Source organism: Oppia nitens, unplaced genomic scaffold (genome assembly GCF_028296485.1).
Source record: "Oppia nitens isolate AA-2021 unplaced genomic scaffold, nextdenovo-longstitch-racon4-pilon3 scaffold9_pilon_pilon_pilon, whole genome shotgun sequence".
NCBI classification, from domain to species: domain Eukaryota; kingdom Metazoa; phylum Arthropoda; class Arachnida; order Sarcoptiformes; family Oppiidae; genus Oppia; species Oppia nitens.
The window spans coordinates 271,475-295,539 of record NW_026533253.1 but is presented as its reverse complement, the minus strand read 5'-3'; the positions used below and the strand labels follow the sequence as shown (position 1 = coordinate 295,539).

The 24,065-nt window shown below is 25.4% G+C and overlaps 1 protein-coding gene across 7 annotated transcripts in view; it reads left to right on the top strand.

Moving 5' to 3' along the window:
- The window catches only part of LOC128964490 (transforming protein p54/c-ets-1-like), a 39,989-nt gene that overhangs the window by 530 nt on the left and 15,394 nt on the right, over positions 1-24,065 (top strand). For 4 of the 7 annotated variants that reach the window (XM_054311099.1, XM_054311098.1, XM_054311097.1 and 1 more), the window contains exon 3: positions 1,078-1,415. In XM_054311099.1, coding sequence (XP_054167074.1) covers positions 1,133-1,415 — 283 coding nt within the window. In that variant the 5' untranslated portion in view covers positions 1,078-1,132. Of the gene's footprint in view, positions 1-926; positions 945-1,077; positions 1,416-15,136; positions 15,409-18,190; positions 18,317-24,065 lie in introns of those variants that run through there. The other 3 variants (XM_054311096.1, XM_054311100.1, XM_054311101.1) reach the window with 3 other exon arrangements.

Sequence of the window (24,065 nt, the reverse complement as noted above, 5' to 3'; positions counted from 1 at the left end):
ATAGTATTACTATATATTTTAAAATTCATTCATTCATTGAATGATAGATAGATAGATAGACAACATTACAAAAACTAGTATAAACTACTTTTAGTACAATTATTATTTTAATTAGTTTACTAATATTATTCATAATAAAAACTTGTGATTTTATTTTATTTATCAACTAATACTGTATTAGTTTTTTTTAGTTTTATTTTATTAAAATATTAATTTCTACCAATTCATTGCTTTAATACAGAAACTTGATTATTATTATTATTATTATTATTATTGAAAAATATTGGTACTTATCGCTGGCAAATCAAAATGCCTTTTTTCAATAGCATTGAATAATAATTTATATCATATATTAATATATAATATATATATAATTTATTTTAAAATAAAGACTAACTAAATACTATATTATATTAAAAAATATCATATCATATATGTATAGTTAGTTGTATTTCTTTCACTAATAGTAATCTCATTAATTATAACAGGTTTATAATTAAAATGATTTTTTTAAAAATAATATTTTTCAATTATTATCATTTATATATATATATTCATTCAATAATTTTGTTTCAATACTTTTTTTTTATAATAATAAATACCGTTTTTATTATTATTATTTTTTACTGATAACATTTCTGATAAATAATTAGTGATATTATTATTATTATTAGTATTATTACAAACAATATTAGTAAAGAAAATATACTGTTTAATAATAATAATAATAAAGTCAATACATATATAATTTATATATACTGTATATAAATATAGCCGATATGTCTATCAGTGCTTAAAAATGAATGAAAGAAAGTCCATAAAAATAGTCGACATATTTATTTAGTTTGTAAGGCTATGATGTATAATGTATTTGTGAATATGTGTAGTGTATATAAACACTACGAGAGATCAATCTATAAATATCAATCTCTCTCTTAAAAAAAGTAATAAATGTATATATGATATCATACTATGTTTTTAAAAGGACAGTTACTTATGTGTATTATACAGTACTACTGTATATATATATATATAATATGTGTTAACTTTCTAAAAACTATTTGTGTCTATTGATAGACGACATACAATATAAACGGTAATCGTTTGTATTATCGACCGACTCTATCGTTTAATGGCTAGCACTAGATGGCCGGTGGCTATGGATCTCATGAGACATCATCATCGCTGCTATAGTGGGGTCAATGGTGTCAATGGTAGTAACGGTGGTGGTGTTGGCAGTAAACAATTGAAGGTGAGAAAGGTCTGTTGCCTGGACGAGACGGATAATATGCCCCCACCGCCGCCCTCCTCCTCCTCCTCCCGGTCCTATCGGCTATATATGGGACCCAACAGTCCCATGCAAAAGGTTCCCTCAATGAGCGATCTATTGGAAGAGAGCAGCAGCTCCTCAATGGGTGAGTCCATTCACACCAGATTTTCTCTCAAAAAAAAGACATTTTTATCAATAGTACAGTAATATTATTATATATTATATGCCAGCGCTCACAATAACTATGGGGTATATATATATTATATGAGTTGTATGTGTGACTGTATGTATGTTTTAAAACACATACTCGCACTCACATAACCAGACTTTCCCACACTTTTGAGACTCGCTCTCGCGTTTCACATAACTATACACATACTCTACATAAGCTTAGCGTATCTTTTATTATTGGCGTAAATTCTGGTCTACTTTATATATAAATACAAGAATATATAGCTGTATATATATATATATATATATATATACAGCATAAGTAATATATATATATGAAAACAAATTATTTTCAATTTATTTCATATTTCAGACTAGCTTTTTATATTTATTACTGTATATTATATGTTATATATATATATAATATTTACTTATATTGGACTATAAAAGAGATTTTAATCAAAATATAATCTTATTTTTCATATAACATTTTCATAGCCAGAAGTTATAGCGATTTAATCTCATAAACAAAATATAAAATACTGTATATATATATATATAAATAACTATAGTATAATGTAATAAAAAAGTTATTATATGATATATACACTATAGTATAATATTCATTGAATAATAAGGTATTAAAAATATATGTATATATTTATATAATGTTTTATATCATTTATATGATAATTTATTGATTTATAATTTACTAAATGCCTAAATATATTATTTATATGTTTCTCTCTCTTTTTCTCTTTATTGTAGATTTGAATTTTGTTTTTTTATTGACTTTATATATATATATTTATATAATTTTTTATTGTCATTTATATGCGATATAAGCGAAAATATGCGACCAGTTTTTTCATGAGTCACAATAAAATGAGAGAAAAAACATATTATAATATATTATATTTATAAAAAAATAAGTTTTTCTTATTGTTTAGTGAATCTTATGTCAGAATATACTGTATATTGAATTGTATATAATATATTGGATATACAGTAAAACTAAAACACACATAATATTGTTGTTTTGTTATTATGATAGTAGTGTTGGGGCTTTAAGTGTAATGTAATGTATAAGTGAAGAACCTGTTTGTCATTCATTGAGAGGTTTGGATGGAAAAGACATTAGACATACAGTACATACACATAAAGAGAGAGAGAGAGAGAGAGAGAGAGAGAGAGAGAGAGATAGTAGTATTCATTGACTTAACAGTTGAGACTCCACTCCATTATTATTATTATTATTACTACAAGTGTTGTAGTGTTGGCCACAAAGCGTCTGTCGGCCACAAAAAGAAAGCCCTTTTTATATGCCATTCCCAACAACAACAACAACAGTCAGTGAATTACACTCTCGTCCCAAATATAGCCAAAATTTATATATATATTCAGTATATGGAAACATTATATATAAATATATATCTTTGAGATGCAATTTTTTGTGGTCTCTCTCTCTCTCTCTCTCTCTCTGTCCCTAACCTTGAGATTAGGTTGAGTTCATTCTCTTCGTTTATTTTTCTTATTCTTCAACAACAAAAAAATATATCAATGAATGAATGGTAAAAATGAATGAATGGCACACAAACTGCATGAACTAACATAACATGTCTTGTCTAATATTGTCTGTATATATAATATATATATATATTTATTGAATATATTGTAATTTGAAGACAACATGTCTTTAAACTATGTATGGAACTAATGTTGGTGTCCTCTGTTAGGGGTACCTCTCTCTCTCTCTCTCTCTCTCTCTCTCTCTCTCTCTCTCTCTCTCTCTCTCTCTCTCTCTCTCTCTTGTTGTTATTGTTTCCAACCATTACATACATAACCATCACTTTGATTATTATTATTATTATTACTATTCACGATTCATTGACTACTATGTATACAATATATTCAACACAAAAAAAATTATTATGATATATTGTATTTATCAAAAATTTATATATATATCACTCATCAATAAGTTTTTTTTAAATATAAATTATTATCAAAATAAAAAAAATAATTGATAGATATAATGTATGTCAACAGCAATTATATTATTCATAATTTTTGTTTGACACTATTTTTCTGATTATTATTATTATTATTAATAAATTTATTTATAGACATAATAGATATGATATACAGACTTGGAAACTCGTGTATATATATATATACTGTAAAATAAATACATGTTAATAGTTATCCCTAAAAATTGGGATACATATGCTATATGTTAGGACTGTCCAATAATTGCTTGACAAATATGTTATCTGTATTTAATGGTAAAATTTATTGATTGATTTCATTAATAATAATTCATTAATAAATAAATACAAGTGTATAGTAAGTACTGTACTATCTATTTGGTTTTGAATGGAAATTGTGATTATTATTATTATTATTATTAGTACATAATTAATAGTAATTTTGTTATTAATAGTGTACTATATATTTGCCATTGACGTCAAAGCATACATACATACAGTACTATTTAAAATGTTTTTACTATTTATTAATATTTACAACTAATTTTTGATAATAATTTAAATAAATAATATAAACGATAGCATCAGAGAGAGAAAAAAACATATATAAACTATATATAAATTTAATTTAAAAAAAATTGTTTAATTATTATTTATTTATTCACCAAAAAAAACTAATTATTATGTTATTTCCTCTCCATAATTAAAATTATTATTATAAACTATTTCATAATGAGTCTATTATTACTATTTGTGTTATACAAACCGTATTTTTTTGTTTTTAAATTATTATTATCGCATTATCGATCAATTAATTATACATTTATTTATAGCATTTTCTTTTTTTTAAAAAAAAACTCAATCTCTTAAAAATAAATTAAGATTTATTAAGAGAGTGTATACTAGGAATATATATATATATATATATATATATATATCTTTTTAATAATAATAAAAATAAATAACTAAAAGTTTTAGTAAAACTAAAAATATGCAATTTTCAAGCCATGATTCATAATATATATATTTTTTTAATTTAAATATATTTTTATTATAATACTGTATTAAAAATATAAATGTGAAACTTTTTTGTGTGTGTGTGTGTGTGTGTGTCTTTAAATTATCTGACATTTAATGACTCACATATATATATACTGTACATAAAAATTGTATAACACATTGTAATGGATGTATTTTTAGGTATCAATTTGCACTGAAAGTGAAATATAATCTAAAATAAAAATTCAAATATATTTTTTTTGTTTTGTTTAAGACATTTAGCATTTCATACCAATAATTATTGTATAGCAGTTAGTTAGTTATATACCAATTATTATTAAAGTAATAATATTAATATAATAAATTCAATAATATTAATATTAATAATAATAAAAATGGTTAGCAATATAATAACGATAATAAATAAGACGATTATATATGCTGTATAATTGTTGAGCCAATGAATGGCACCGAAAAATTTGTCATAAAAATCATATATTTTTATTTCGGGGTTCAATCTATGGTGAAGAAAGAGAGAGAGAGAGAGAGAGAGAGAGAGAGGTCTATAATTAGCGTCAATTGAATTCATAAATTTCAATGTATACTGAATTTATTATTTAAATGATTTGAATAATTGAATGTTAAAAATGAATATTTAAAAAAAACTTAAGAGATAGCAATAGATGTTATATATTACGTACTATTATACACTATATATATATACAATCATATATAATTGTATAACGATTAATATTAATATTTATATTATATATATATATATATATATACTATTTGATGATTTATGTAAAAAAGGTTTTTTGTTATTTTATTTTGGTGTTTATTATTATTAGTTAAGTTAAGTTAGTCTCTCTCTCACACAATTGAATACAATAATAATAATAATACTGTAATAAATCCATAATGAAAATGAGTGGTGGATTGGGTGTCATCCCTGTACTGTTGCTTTTGTATTGTAACTAATATTTTATTATTAGTATTATTATTATATATACAGTATATATATATTATATGATGTGTTTTGATTATTATTATAGTTATGTGTCTCTCTATAGTTAGTTGACTTCAATTTTCCCATAGCCTTGAAATATATGAAGAAAAATATATATATAAGCCCTAAGGTCTATATATATATATAAGAGAGAGAGAGAGAGAGAGAGAGAGAGAGAGAGGTATAGCATTTTCAAGAGTTATTATAAATGGTTTAACTTTTTTTTGTGTTAGTGTTGATTATAATTTACTTATATATATATATGTTTGTTGGTGTCGGTAGAAGCAGTAGTAGTCAACAAAATACAGTTTTTTCTTTAAAAAAAACTAAATAGTAAAATAAAATATAATTCATGAAAAAATAACATTAATTTTTTCTTAAAAACAAATTTTTATGATTATTTGTTTAAACAATTTTCCCAGAAAAGTGCGACTATGAAACAAAAAAATTTTTTTTTTGGTCACGTTATCTATGCTACATATATATATATATATATAGTTTTGTATAATTATAATTACTATTACTTTTTTTATAATTATTATTTTGTTATATTTATTTACGGCTCATTATATACAGTACAGTATATTATAGTGACATTATATTAGTTTTTTTCCACTAATAAATAATACGATCACACATTTTATGGGCACAAAAAACTTGCACACAAAATACAAATGTTTTTTTTATATATATTTAAAAAAGATTTTTCTCTCTTAAACTTGAATTTTTAAATACTATTTGTTATATACACACATACACTTTACTATACACTAAAATGGTAATGAACTTTGTCTTAATATATAAAAAAATAAATACTACAGTATATATATATATAAATTTTATTGTGTTTTTAAAAAATATTTGGTTGTAATTGGTGGTGAATTGCCCAGTCATGTGATGGGTGTGTGTATGTATGGGGGTAGGTATCTAATGGTTGGCCACCACTACCACTAATGGCGTTAAAACACTGAAAAAAAGTTATGGTCGCGTGCGATACCTATTATATATTTTTGTGTTTAACATATATTAGGCAACGGTTTTTTTCTGTTGATGTGTTTGGATATTATTATTATTATTATTATTGTCTAACCATTTAAACGCTTCGTCTCCAATGCCATGACCAACACATTTGTTTGGTTTAACTATTAACTACTAATTTAGCTAAGCATAGCCTCTCAACTAATAAATTGTTTTATTTTAGTTGAGAAAATTTTTGTAATATCATCGTAATAATCATCAAATATATATATACAGTAAATATATAAGTATATTGTATATAAGATACATACATGTAATTTACGATAAAATTATGTATGATATAACTTATATAAGTTATACTATTATTTATAGTAGTAGTGAAAATACATGTGTAATTTAATGTCAGATTTTATTATTGACTGGTTATTCAATGGGCATAAAATATATATGCATTTCTCTCTCCATTAGCTTTGATATTGTTATCATTGTTGTTGATGTAGTGCTGGTGTTGTTGTTGTCTATGCACTTGTAGTTGTTTCACATCTATCTATTCATACTATTTAATAGCCCAATGATTGGGTTCTCTCGCTCTCTCTCTCTCTCTCTCTCTCTCTCTCTCTCTCTCTCTCTCTCTCTCTCTCTCTCTCTCTTTCTCTCTATTTCTTTCAATTTTCTCTATCGATATCTTTGATCACACAATTTCTCACTGAAAAATACTAGTAGTCATTGAAACATAAAACTAGTGGCTATAGTCTAATCTGGAGAGTGCTTGTATCAGATATACTACATTATATATATATAGTATATTATAGTTTAGATGGGGAGGACAGAGGGCTATCGGTGCTGAGATGGTGTGTCTGTGAGAACTTTTTTTACCTAAAAATAATACTACTATTTTTTAAAAGAAAAAAGAGAAACTAGTTTTTTTCTATATATATATATATATTGTATATGTATTCAACATATCGTTTGATTTATGATTGACTACACAATTACTATTTATTACTAACTTTGTAGTGGCACTACACACACACACACACACACACATTATATGTATATATATTATATATATAAAGTTGATTATTAATCATAATTTTCAATTTTAATGCCAAATATTATTTGTGATTATGATTATTATTATGATTTTTATTGTATTTACTTATATCATATATTTTTTTGCCAGCAATCAAATTCAAAATCAAAGTTTCTATAATATGGAATCGAAATATGACTTTTTAAAAAAATAAATGAAAAAATATATAAAAAAAAATTAACTTTTGCTGTGAATAAAAAAAGTCAATTTAATTTACATTATATACGGTATATATGATATATTTTTTTAAATATAAAACCACATAAAAAAATTGAGCCCAAAAATTGAACGCATGGTTTGCTAAGTATTGCAATAATCGATTTTCAATGTAAATTTAAATTATTTATTATATATATATATATCTATATGTATATATAATTTATTTATTTATTTATTTTAACATTTCCTTGAATAATCAATTTAAAAAACAAACTTTTTTTTTAACATAAACTAATTACAAACAATAATAATAATAGGTATTAGTAGCCAAATATATGAATTTTTAATATATTTACTAATTTGTTTGCATTTTTCAATGAAAATTAATCGTGATTTTACATTAAAAAACATAATTTTTTGTTTAAAATAAAATCGTTATGAATAGATAATAGACCCAATAGTAATTGTAATAATAATAATAATAATAATGATAATGAATTAAAATGATTTATGATAACATGAATTATATTATTATTTATTATTATTATTTTGTTTGTGAATAAATAATTGGTTGAAAAACTTTTTTTATTTATTAATATTTTTTTTCTCGAAATTTTGTTGCAATAGTTAAAAATGTCAATTAATTTGTTGCTATATTTTCCTTGTTATTTGACAGAAAAATACAGTATATATATATATATATATATTGATAATGGCTTTTCAGAAAAAAATATATAGCATTTTAATAGATATATTACAGTACTGTATTATAGATACAATGTATAATAAGTAAGTATATAATATTTCCACATAATTCGTGTTAATAATAATTATATGTCGATAAATAGTTAGTTTTTTTTATTAAAATTATTAAATGAAAATAATAATATTTAAGTCAAATAGTATAGTAAATGCGCAAACATTGCATTACATTTACAGTAAAAATTGGAAAAGTTTAGTATTTTATGTTGTATTAGAAATATTATATGAATTTCATATATTATGAAAACTATTTTTTTCATATTAGTTATATATATATGGCTTTTAAAGATAATTATTGTTGAAAAAAACAAATGCATTTTGAAATCTTCAAAGAGCAGACACTGTGGTGTTAGGTTAGGATTGCTAATTATGTCTCTCTCTCTCTCTCTCTCTCTCTCTCTCTCTAAATATATTTTATTAGTAAAATGCAGTTTTAGGCTTCAAAATTGGGAATCTCTGTCATCGCTCGCAAACACAGTTTCCTTCCTCAGGAACTAAAAGACTTGAAACCAAAATGTATTCAAATATATTGTTGAGTGTGTTTGACAACTGATAAGAGCATACAGAGAGAGAGAGAGAGAGAGAGAGAGAGAGAGAGAGAGACTATACAAGTGTAGTCGTATTACACAAAAAAACATTACTGTATATTAAAATTATAAATAATATTATTAGCAGTACTAGTTTTTGAAATATATTGTATATATATATAACAATCAATCAATCAATAATAAGGCAAATCTATTGAAAGCCAGAAAATAAAGTCCTCTCAGTATTTAAAAGCATTTATTACACCAATTGTTTTATACAGTAGTGATTTAGCACTTGGAGAGAGAGAAAGAAAAAAAACATTATAACCACTTGTATTTATATGGCCTGAGATGAGGCTAATTGTAATCATTATTAACTGAAAAAATAAAATAAAATATATATTTATATTATAAAACAGTCAGTAATGAGTAAGTGTTTTTTTTTGTTGGTTAAGTTAAACGGACAGTAAATGTGTGTGTGTTTTGAGATTTGTTTGCAAATCACGGTCTCTACTATTATTATAATTATTATTAGCCTACCTGTGCCCCCACCACTACCACTACCATCACCACCACTTACTCTCATCATCGACTAAAAGGGCTCTTTTAAAAACTATTGTAAAGACATTATCTACGCATACAGTCATACAACTAACAAACAAACAAACAAAAAAGGTTTGTTTAATGTGGAGATAAAGTTTTTATTTAAATAAATTTTATTTTTCTAGTGAATAAAATGATGAATTAAACTATTGAAATATATGACTTGAATGACTTTATTTAAATAAAAATAAAGCCACCAAATAAAATAATAATAATAAAAAAATGTTTGTCCACACCCTTTGAAAATATACTACACACTGACAGTGAAAACCCCATATACTGTCTAACCATTATAAAGAGTCGGACTCCGAGAAATCCATTATAATTGAAAAAAAAGTCAAACATACTTTACTGTATATATACATATATTTTGTGTGTGTATATATATACATAGTATATACCCCATCACCCCCTACACACCCCCACTAAAAGTGTGTGTATATATATATATATATATATATGCACAACAATAACATAACGAGTTGAAAGTATATTTGTTGTGCATCACTGAAAGTCAATAATACCAACATTACTACTGTACTCTACCAGTGCTGCATCATTGTGTGTGTACAGTACTATCCTATTGTGTGACACTTTATTTTTTATTTGTTTGTTGGCCCACCACCATCACCACCACCACACCAAACTCCTCGACCTTAGCGTTGTTGAGCTTAGGACTAACTAACACATACTGTACATAGACTTACACACACACACACACTATCCCTATCTTCACCATCGGCTCATATATCTCCCGATGAATGACTTACTGTGAATGAATTGGCCCATCATTTTTTGGACACTCCTTTTTATTTATTGTGTTTTATTATATATATATATTTTTTAATGCACTTCGCCTAACAAACTACAGGACATATACTCTCTCATCCGATAAATATATATAACTCAAGTAAATGCATATCATTTATATTATTATTATTATTATTGTATAATATTAGGAGAAATTTATTTTATTATTTTCTAAATTACAATGACCTGACTTTTTTTGTTTTGTTTGTTGTTGTTATATGTATTACCACTACTATTCATATATCATATATCTATTAATATTTATAGTCATAAAAATATAATTTTGTTTAACTATCTTTTAATAATTTGATAATAATAATAATAAAAAAGAGAGAAATAAGTCGTCAATCGTTGTAACATAAGTAGCGCTATATATATATATATCATATCATATTTTAAAATTTATAAAATATATTATATATATTGATATATATATATATACAGTATATATTGACTATAAATACAATTTTCATATTTATATATATTTTATTATATTATACATAAATTTAATATTTATGACTCTCTTTCTCTTGAAAATGAAAATATATTTATTTATTATTATTTTTTTTATATAGACAACAACCACTATTTGGTTCAATGATTTTTAGTTTTTAGTGTCTATTCCTATATATATATATATACAATGTATATCAATCGCTCCTAAAATCTGATCAAAATTTTACTCACAAAAAAACTTACAAAAAAATATCTGTTTTTTTTCTTTATCTTATATCAATTGTCTGTATCTATAAAAGTAATATAAATTTTTTCGCAATTTTTTTTAATTAAGTCATTCAGAAAAGTCTATTAAATTTTTTTTCTGTTTAATTATTAGCGTTTGCATTAATTGTTTTTATCGATAATATACTGTATATATTATATATATATTGAATAATATATATATATGTATATCTTTCGGGCAAAACATTTACCGTACTCTATATACACTGTATTTGCAACTCTTATCTATCAAACAGTGTTTTTTTGCAAACATTTGAAAAATATAAACGTTTTTCACTAAATGTATATCACTTATAATTTATTATAACTTATATATATGTTATTTTATCAGTAACATAATTATTAGTTTCATTTATTTAAAAAATATATTTATTAAATTTTTAATGATATGGTTTTGTCAATTTGATAAAAACAGTGGAGTGATATATATATATAAGATATATATATAAGATTTATCATTACAATTAATAGTAAATTAAAATAAATTAATTAATTAGCATTTTTTTGTAATTCAATTCTACTTCAAAATTGATAAATTATGTCTTATTTTCATCAAATATAAACTTATTGATGCATTTCAACGGTATTTATAATTTTGTAATAAAAAACTAATTATTAAAATATTTATCTATATATATATATAATATATAATAACATATCTCTGGAATTTATTATAATTTTCTTAAAAAAAACAATTTATTTCAATAATAAAATTATTATTTTAAAAGTTTAAGTCAAGGACTTGCTTAACAGTTATGGATTTATTTTTGCACTTATATTAGTTTCAACAAAAAATAATTGAATGTTATTTTTTTAATTGCTTTTGTTATACAATATTATCTTAATATTAATTTAATAGACACATTAAACATATACTGTACATACAGTATGAAGGTTTTTACTAATTTTACATATAATATACAGTATATACTGTATATATTTTGAAATAATTAATTGGGTATCGGTTTACTGAAAATTGAATCCCAGAAAATATATATATATATTATATTTTTAGTATTAATTTATATATAATTTATTTGTAATACTTATTTCAAAAACTGATTAACAGATGGACTTGAATTAATAAAAAAAACTAATTATTTATTAAATTATAAAACATTTTAGTAATGGAAATATGTGCCCATATTTATATTGATAGTCACTCTCATATTTAATGGCAATATATTAATAAATGCTAAAATAATTGTTAATTGTCATAATCAATTGTTAATGAAAATTAATAAATGTGTGAAAAAACCGATTTCGCTATTCAATAGCAATAGTATTGAATATAATGCATAATTTATGTAATTTTTGTCAACAATAAGTAAGTGTGTCTTTAATAAACATTTATTATTATTATTATTATTAATTGACATGAATTTTTGCACTATTAGAAGAAATTTTTATCCATTATTAAAGTATTTATTTATAATATTGCTTTTTTCACTTAAAAATAAGGTATTATTTTGGGTTCATTATGATTAATAAAATATTAATTTTTATGAATAAAACTTATTATTATGTTTAGTAAAAATTTAGGGCAAACTCATTGATGCGCAACGTTTTTGCTATTTCTTATACTTATATACATACAGTATATATCATATATAGTTTTTATGTATAGAAATTTATTTGGTATTAATATATCAAAAAAAAAAAAATTTCTATTATATGTATACATACCTGTATATAAAGTTTATATATATATATACAGTATATCTAATATCGCAATCTTATATGACATTGCGTTCACTTTTTTTTTGTGTCCAACAACACAGTAGTAGTAGTAGTAGTAGTAGTAATAATAATAACAACAATAACAATAAAATAATAATAATAATAACATTATTAGTAGCAAATAGTATTGCAGTCAATGTCATGTTCTCTGACACAAAAAAATGAAAGTGTTTTTCAACGAAAAAATTTATAAAAAAAACAAAATTGAAATAAAATAAAAGAAATGTATATAAAATATATTACCATTAATTAGGTACCAAGTCTTGCATGCAATTGTCACTACATATATATATACGGTTTAACTATCTATAGGTATCTATCGATTCAATGTCTCTCTTTCTCTCTCTCTCTCTCTCTCTCTATAACTAAAAGAAAATTTACTTTCAATTTCTTTTAGAAATAAATTTTTTGTTTTGTTTTTGTAATCATTTTTTGATGCTTACAAAACATATAATGAAATCATAAAAAAAATTACTTTATTTATTGAGAGTTATGAATATAAATATTTTGATTAATTTGATTCAATCAACTAAATTCAACTTAATATTTATTTACTGAATATTATTATTATTATTATTATTATTATATATATACAGTACTCCCCAACTTTGTTGTCAAAAAAATTAAAATATATATTATTAATACACACACAATATATAAAGTTTTTCTACTAATATTATTATCAGTAGTAATGTTTAGTATAAGAGAAAAAAATTAGTATCAATTTATGAACACTTATGATGAAAATCTACTTAAATTTGTTTTTTTTATAAATATTAATATTCATTACTATGTAAGTTAGCGTTAGTAGTGATGATAAAGTTAGGGAATAAATAATATATACAATTACCTAACAATAGATATCATATACAGTAGTATATTATGCTATTAAATATTATAAATAAGATTTTTTATTTTCACTGAAAAAAATTGCTTATTATTATTATTACTAATAATAATAATAATAAATAATAATAATATAATTTCTATTGGAGTTATAACTTCTAATGTTTAATGAGTTTGTCAGTTATAAAGAAAATATAATAATAATATTATTTATTATTATTATTATTATTATTATTATATATATATATATATTATATTTATATATTTTTTGGTCTCTACCAACCAACCAAATGGTTTCACTTATTAGCGTTTAATAGCTATTGGTGTCTCACTTATAGACTTATTGTGCCAAGGACTGGTTAACCATACAGTACATTATTATTATTATTATTATTGCATACCAGTGCTCATATATTATATGATTAGACACCAACTCTTTTTTAAAAATATATATATATATATATTAATATATGTATAAGTTATATACATATGTCATATACAGTATATACATATATCATATATATAACATACAAGTGTTATATCTATCGATAGCATATTGTCTGCTCTTATTATTTATATTATATTATGTTATTTTTTTCGGGCATAAGTAGTAATTTAATTGCCCGTCCAATTCATATGTATGGTGTGTGTGTGTGTGCGCCCAATAAGACTTATTTATTTTTAAAAAAAATTGTAGTGCAATACCTGTGCGCCCAATGAAATGACTTTCCCACTTGTTGTCTATTGATGGAGAGATACATGTTTTATTTGTGAAATGTGTTTAGCCTTTTAAGCAATAATTGCTAAGTTTTTTTTGTATTATTACGATTGTTATTAGTATTATTAGTATTACTACTATTATTATTATTATTTGAATGGTGTGTTAACCAACTCTCGCTTTCAATTCACTACAGTATTAGTATTATTGTTGCCATCGATGACAAAACTTGTTGAACACTACTACCAGTCAAGTCAAGTCACAGAGTCTATGTATTTTGTATGGCATACCATTCATAAGCATTTTTATTATTATTGTTATGTTGTGTGTGTGTGTGTGTGTGATAATAGCATTTTGCTTATGTGGTGTCAAGTGTATGACAAATGAACTAAAAGGAGAGGTATATTGTTGAGCAAAATATATATATACAAAAAAAAGAGAGATAGAGAGCAAGTGTTTGGTGCACTAGTAGTAGTGGTAAAAAAAATAGGTAGTGTATCTGTCTATCTATTTTGTTTCTACAATATATTATTGTTGTAGTGTTTATAAAAGTTTTTTTATACTTTGAAATAGTTATTGTTGTGGTCGCTCTCTCTAACTCTCTCATCCCTACACTTACACACCCCTCCCTCCCTCTCCTCATCATCTATAAGACATCGGCTCCTAAATCATTATACCTTTTAAAAGACTGACTGGTATATAGTGTTAGTCATGTGTCTTGTAGTGACAAATTGCAACATCAATACAAATGATGCCAATAATCCAGTACTGCTGTCGGTGCCCTCGCATAGCAATAATAATAATAATCATAATAATCATAATCTGAATAATCAACAACAAAATCTACAACAACCGCAACAATTTGGATATTTGGCTTCAAATGGCACATCAACTGCTGCTAATAACTCACATTTTTCATACAGTCTAACCTATGCACTGCTAACACAGGGTTCGGCTAACTTAAGATCAAATCAAATGCAGCTAAACAATGCCTGTAAGTAAATTTCCCAATATATCCATAACATATCTCTACATACCATACCCATACATGTCATACCATTTAAAATAAAAGAGAGAGAGAGAGTGAGAGATAGCATAGAGAAACAGTAATTCACTCATTAGTTATACTAGTATTTTGTTTGACATATTATCACAAACGTTATGGGGTTGTGGTGATGGGGTTTGCTGATGATGAACCTCAAGAACCAGTAGGTCTCTCTCTCTCTCTCTCTCTCTCACTGACTCTCTCTCTCTTTCTCAAAGAGTTAGGGAACTGTATCTATCTGTGTCTCTCATATTTTTTTGTAAACTAAATGACTTTAGTTAATGAATAACCGATGGCTCATTGAGACTAACAACAAAAAAAAAGGGTTGAATTTAATGGTAAACTAATGTTGTTGTGGTTGTTGTATGTCGTGATGACAAACAATTAAATCAAACACTCCTTTTCATAGCCAACAACAGCAGCAGTCGACTATTCAAACCGTATGAATTGTATAATATTAATAATAATAATAAATTTTACTGAAAATAAAACTAAAGTAATAATTGTTTAAATGACGTAACAGTCTTGGAAAGTGTTTGTCCCCAATCATACCTTCCCCTCTATGCCTTATCGCTAGTCCCATGAGCGCCCATCACATGGTGTATATACAGTATGTTTAATATTTGTATAAACGTATATACTGTGTACAGTATATGCCGTACCTAACTCTCTCATATGCCTCACATATGCTTTACACTCAATTCTTACATGTCTTTCTCGCGTTTATATGCCAGCTCTCCCCGTATATGTCTGTCCCCATCGAGTCCCCGATTCTCTCTCTCTCTCTCACACACACACACTCACTCTCCTCCCAAACCTTATTATTTTTTGATGGTTACTGTACTCTCTGGGAGGAGATTCTCTCCTATTACTCTCCTGGAGAAGTAGTAGTGGACTATTCTTTGAATGAATTGGCACTTGTAGTCGACTCTCATACACTTTGCACTACAGTATACCCCATACCAAACCATACCATACATACTGTACTAATACTAGTAGTATATGTAACTCTCCTGAGGTCGTGTCAAAGTAGTAGTCCTACTGTTGGCTGTCTTTGTTTCGCTAAAGAAAAGTTTTGTTATATGAGTTGTGTTGTGTGTGTGTGTGTATGTATGCCTCACTCTCTCAGTCAGTCAGTCTTGTCCTTACTCTCAGTGCCTTCAGATCCCTTCAAGTCATAGCTCTCTGTCATAGCGTCTAATGTTTTTTAAGTTGAAGACATGTGTGTCCTCACTGTACTACTACTACTAGTACTGAGCTGACTGTTCTCACACACCAAACATTACAAACATTTTTATCTAATAGTGAAGACGTGATGACCGGATGCTTATAATAAAATACTTACCGTTTTTTATCTTTACTAAAAAAAATATTTTTATCAATGAAGTTGTAATAGTAATAAAAATACTATTAAATTATTAATAATACTTAAGGCGATATTTTTTTGCTGTTGTTTAGTTTCCAGTAGTAGTTATAGTAGTAATAACTGATAATCGTATTTAATTTCAATTTAATACCTCTAATACTCATCGACCCACTCCTCACAACAACAACAAACCTCTTCAACTCATCCCATTCCCAGAGAGTCGTGACATAACGTTACCTACTGTTCATTCACTTAAATGATTAATAATATCAGATCTATCAGTGTTTTTGTTGTATATAAAAGACATGTGAGAGAGAATGAGTGAAAATTGTTTTTTTTGTTTTGTTTATTATAAGATTTTTTTGTGGTGCTATTGATTTTTTAAAAAAGCTAAAAGATTAGTACAGTATTATTGTGTAACAGCCCTCTCAACTAACTATTATTATTATTAGTTGTTGCCACTAATCACTGGCCCTAACCTAAACTTTTAACAAATAACACACACATTGGTCTCAATCATCCATCTAAGCGGTGCTTTTCATGTCAATGTTATTATTATTATTATTGTCTTAATAATTTATTATTTTAAAAATCAGTTTTTATTTTTAAAAAAAAATATTTATAATATAAATTGTTTATATCATAGATAAAAAAAAGTATTATTAAAAAAATAAAGTATCGCTTTTAGCACTTGTACGCTGACCTCACCACCAAAAAAACCACATTATCTACTGTATAAATATATATAAATTATATATAACAAGATTGTGATCGTAATTATCATTAAATAAAAACTATTGGACACAATCTCTCCAAACTGTATATTAATATCGACTCATATTTCTAGTCTAAAAAAAAGTTTTATTTTTTTTTAATTTATTTTAATATTTATTGTAAAAACATTGCTCATATAAATGGTATTATCAAATAATATTTATAAATTGCATTCCCGTCTGTGATATTATTATTATTATTATTTTGAAGATCCGATTACATGTACTGTTTCTTTCAATATATCGATTTATACAGTATTTAAAAATAATAATAATAATATTATCATTATAATTATTTTATTACATACAAGTGCTGTTTATTAATATAATTTTTTTTGTTAATACATTTGAAAATTATTATTATTATTATATATAAATATATAATAAAGTGATCGATCTTTACCATCGATGACTGTATAAAAAAAAGACATAATAATTTTTTTTGTTGTTATCGAAAGTTTGAAAACTGTGTGTGTGTTTAGTATGTGTGCCAACACCGATAACTAATAATAATTAATATTATTATTAGTTATTTGATTTTGAAATTTTTGTTTGTTTGTTGGACACAAACTTTTTTTTGTTGATTCATAAGATAAGATGCAAGAGAAAGGAGTAGAGATAATGAAAAAGCCATTAAAGCCGTCAAATAATAGCCGACCCATGAGTGCCAAGATTGGCGTCAATTCCAGTCTAAACATTGCTAATCATAAAAATAGAGGTAATATATATATATATATAAGTATATAAATTTATATATACATTATGTTTAAGTTTTTTTTTAAAAAAATAAATAAATAAAATAACATTTAGTTAATTTAGACTTAATGTTAATTTTTTTTTTGGTTTTTTCCCGATAAAATTAATGCAAACATTAACTATCCAATGACTATATATAATATAATTTATATACAGTGTTGTATATACAGTATATGTTACACGCTATACACCATTCATTATATATATATTACATTATAGCCCTATTTGCCATTCATCGGCAATTAATATTATATATATTTATTAGTATTATTATTATTATTATTATTATATATATATATGTGATATAACCGGAAACTATAAGGGGCTGTCAGTCCATTGATAACTGAGTCACATCACACAAATACAGTGAAAAAAATAATTACACTAATTATTTAGATAAATTGCAAATAGCCCTTCCAGTCATAAATATACTATCATTGACTATCTGTATGTACAGTATATGTATGTGTGTGTCAGTCATTTGATTAGTAGTAGTAGCCCTACCAGTGCACTGGCAGTGCTCGAAGCCATTCAATAATAATTTGTCACAAAAAAAGATCTCACAATTTAAAATGCATCTAAAAATTATTATTTTTTTAGTGTGCAATTCACGTCTACATTATGCCATTCAAGACAAAAAAAACTTTATATATATTTTTATAGTGAGCTTTATTTTTAGCCATCAATTAAACGCTTTAGTTATATACCGTATATAAGTATTATATTAGGACTTGTTTTTTTCATATATAATGTATATTTATTCATATATATATATATATATATATATATATATATATATATATATATATATATATATATATATATATATATATATATAAAGTTTATGTTTAAAAGTCTCTGTTGCCATTGATTTATGTAAATCATAAAATCTTATATACAGTATATACTATATATATATATATATATATATGAGGATTCATGGATAGTAGTAATAGTACTGTAGTATTAATATTTAGATGAAACGCGTGTCAAATGCAATCCACGATTGATATAATCAAATTTAAAGCTCTTATTTAAGGCAAAAAATTTCTTATTTTTTTTTTGCTTCAAGTCTTATGTCTAACATCTGGCGGCCATAAGACCAGAGAGAGAGAGAGAGAGAGAGAGAGAGAGAGAGAGGGTGTGCTTATCTATCGTCTCCTTACTCTTCCATATAGTACTGTGTGTTGTATTATTATTACTACCAGTAGGCCTGCCTTTAGGTCTCAATTAAATGGCAACTCATCAACTGGTAGCAGTTGTATGGCACTAACTCTCGTGTTGTGTGTGTATGAGCTCATGTAGCCCTCAAGCCCACTATGTTTTTAAATTTATATACAAAACACCAGCAAAAATATTTCAATTTTTACCATCACTAGTGTGTTGTAGTAAATGAATGGAGAAAAACTTTTTAACTGTTCACAGATGCTAAACGTAAAGCATCTTCACCACTGGCACTGGTATGTGTATACTAACCCAGTGTGTTCACTAACAGTATATATATTAAGGACATGCAATATAAGTGATAGTGTTTTTGGTTGCTGGGTGAGGGATAGTTGGATTTATTTTATTTTTAAAAAATGAGACATTAGTTAAGCTTTTTTTTGGTAAGATCTTTAAATATCTGCCAATTTATAGCAATAGTGTTATATATATATATATAATGAGAGATAGAGAGAGAGAGAGAGAGAGAGAGAGAGAGTGCACTAATGAACTAACAATTTGAAAGCACACGCTTTTGTGATGACACTAATGTTTTTTAGTTTTAATTTTTTTTGAAAGCAATTTCTATTATATATTTTTTTGGTTAACATTTTTTTGTTGGTTTGCAGTCACTCACTAACACACAGACTAAAAACCACTTAAAATAATTATCTAATATTTGTTTCACATATTTTTCACTTATGTGTGATGATTGTGTTGTGTGTTGTATGTATGTATGTGTGTGTGTGTGTTTGAGTTGAGTGCAATCAATGGAAAGTCGACTTTTTTATATATACAACAGTACTTTCCCAAACCTATGGTTTTCACACACATATACACACACTTTTGACACTTTTCCATACATTTTTTCTTGTGGCTTATTTAAGGCTATAATATTATTAATAATAAATAATAAATGTAACCGTTTTCTCAGATATGGATTTTTATATATATTATATATATATATATATTCATTGTCACCCAAAATGTAATCCATGTCAATGTTTGAGACATATTTCATCGATGCCATTGTGTGTGTGTCTATGTATGTGAATGTATATATGTATTGGCATTTGCAAGTGAAGTCCTAATTCACTTTTTTATTTGTGTGATTGTGTGTATGTGTTGGGCCAGTTGTGTGCGTATATATATATAATGTATGAATTTTTCAATCGGTGTTTTTTCTCACGGTGTTTGGGTCGGTTACCCCCCCCCCTTTTCTAGATTTGTTGTGAATGTTGGTGCTGTTATGTTATGTCGCCTTTTGGTGTGTGTGTGTGTGTGTGTGTGTGTGTGTATACTAGTGGTAGGGGCCGATAGTAATAGGGTCTACAATAGGGAGAGAGAGAGAGAGGGAGAGAAATAAAGATAAGGGAAAAGAAAGTGGGGCTTAAATGGCGAGTGACTGTGAATTGCTATCGTATATTAGTGTCGACCCCCTCTTAGTATATATCGGATCCTCCATCCGGTTTTCATTCATAAAAATGATTTTCTCCTCGTCTTATGCCCCGAAGGCAGCACAGGTTGATAGCTGTACTACTATTACTACTACTATTACTACTACTATTACTACTACAGGCGCTCACAAATACAACAGAAAAAAGCATTTCATTCATACATTATATTTCTCTCTCGATTTTCATTCACAATCGTTACGAATATATATATATATATATATATATATAAACCGTACTTTAATATACACCATACACGACACGACATAACACAACAGTACTTTTAAAAAGCTATTGGTTGAGCCATCAAATGGTTGGCCGATGGCGTGGGAGCGATGCCAGCGATGCGAGTGTCAGCTCCGACACGAATCAAATCCAACTGTTCAATACATGCACTGACTATTGATTATTATTATATATATTCCTAGTCAACACTAACTAACCTATGAAAAAGGGGACCCACTCTTGACTGCATCTCTCTCTCTCTCTCTCTCTCTCTGTGTGTTGTGTCCAATGTATGGGAAAAAACAGGTGAAATGGCTTGGAGTAAGAGCTACGCCCTAACGGTATGGCCTTCAGCGGTACCCAAACATATCATCTGCTCATAACATATATATATATAATACATTAAAACTATGCCATCGATGGCGACACCAAATCATTGTTGGCATTATTTTTATATATTTATATGATGTGACTATCAATAAGAGTATAGTAATAGTAATAATAATAATAATGAAAACCACTCTTTCTTGAAGTACTTTTTTTTCATTGAGTCCTCTGATGTAAAACTAACTCAATTGATGTCATTAATGATATTCACTCTCTTTATTGTTGTTATATTTGGCTCATTGTTTGACCACAAAAAGAGTATATATATATATATAATAAATATATTATAATTCAATAATAATAATAAATTGTTAGATAAATACATTGTTTTCATATTTTGTTGTTGTAAAAAATTTTCTCACATAAAGAAAAATCATTAAATATTATTATTATTAATAATAATAATATAAAACTACTCAAAAAAAATCAAAAGTGTATTTTTTGTGTCATTAATTATAAATTAAATTAAACACTTAATTACTATACTTTAGTTAGTTTTGTCAGTTTAACGTATAGTTATAGTTATAGCCTTAACCTTCATCTATATATTTATTGTATATATATATATGTCTCCATTAAATCAAAAATCAAAAAGATTTCACTGACTTTTTTTTAATACATTTTTAATATGAACTGAAAAAAAGTAATTTGTTTGTCGACTATTTTCCCATATTATGAATTCAGATTTGATTGATATCGAAAGTCATTAAATTTTTATAGTTGTTATATATATTATTTATAGTTTTTTTTGTTGTTGTTGTTAACTATCAAAAAGACCAGAGTCACTAATATTACTACTATTACTACTACTATTATTATTACCTATACTATTATCTGATGGTTAAAATTATATGATTTCATAAAGTGCTGCGAAAAATATATATATATATATAAAGCCGAGAGCAATAAATATAAAATAATAATAATATAAAATAAAATAAAAGTTTAGGAAAAAAATTCATTGAATTTTTTGTTGGTGTTATCAAAACATTTGTAATGCCATGTAATACATGTATAGTGTAGTACTGATCGATGAGATAGTAGTAGTAGTAGTAAAACATATTACAAGTTTTTGACTATTGATTGAAATTTTTTGTGACTTTTTTTTGCACTAATTTTTTTTGCTGATGTTGTTGTTGTTCATCACTCTTAGACTGTATTTTACGATAACTTATTGCTTACATATACTGTATATAAATTTTTATACAGTATTACTACTACAACTATCCAATGGTAGTGTCATTTTTTATGTGTATGTGCGATAAATATTAGGACTATATATAGGGGGGGTGGGTTGCAATTGGCAATGTTATGGAGGGCTATCAATATATATATATAATATAATATATAAATGTATGTAATATTTGTTTGATGTTACGATTGCTATTATTGTGTTACTTTTTTTGTAGCTTTTACTCTATCTACCTGTGCTGAAATACCTGTCCTCTATCTATCTATTCTCTCTCTTTTCAATTTTATTGTGTACAGTATATGTGTGATGCCTACTAGAATCACTGTGACGCCCATACCTACACTACATGTTTGACCAGTTTTGCTCTGCCTATTATGTAATGAACCTTTGCTTATGAGTCGAAAAACACTTTAATGTATCTCTGATTATATAATTTTTTCATATATGCATTCTCCACACTATATATATATTATATAATAATAATAATGTCTATAGTCGTCTACTAATATACCTTACTCTCCCTACAGTGACAGCCATTAGATGGTAGATATATATACTGTATATTGTGCCGACACAAACAAGTTGTGTTGGTTGGCCTATGAGTGCCATTCTCTCTCTCTCTCTCTCTCTCTCTCTCTCTCTCTCTCTCTCTCTCTCTCTCTCTCTCTCAGTTAGTCCTGTCCTTTCGTGATCACATCAATACCAATGACATTAGCCATCATAAGTGACTATTTTTTTATTTTTAAGAGAAAAAATCACTGATGGCATGCAATAACCAAACAACACAATTATTATTGTCTATCATATATACTGTATATACAGTATATATATATTTGTTTATAAATATATATTAAATAAATAAGTTGTTCTCCAAAACTGTGATTTTTTGGCCAATCATTTCATAAGTAATAATAATAATAATAATAATATTTTTATCGTTAATTTCTTTCCTATCATTACTGTAATGATTAATGAGCTCAACGTTAGGAACAGATAGAAAATCACTAAAAAACATCACTTAAAACAATAATAAAAATATTTTGTAAGCTTTTTTTGACATCTTTTCAAAAGTTGTTATTTTTGAATCCATATCATTAACACATGAAATGTGTACTCACTTTACAATTTTTCTCTCTCTCTCTAAACCAAAGCAATATATTTATATATAAATATATGAAAATATTCTTTACTATTCGTATATATAATTTTTCTTTCAAACCTTAATGACAAAAAAATTGCTCCAAAATTGA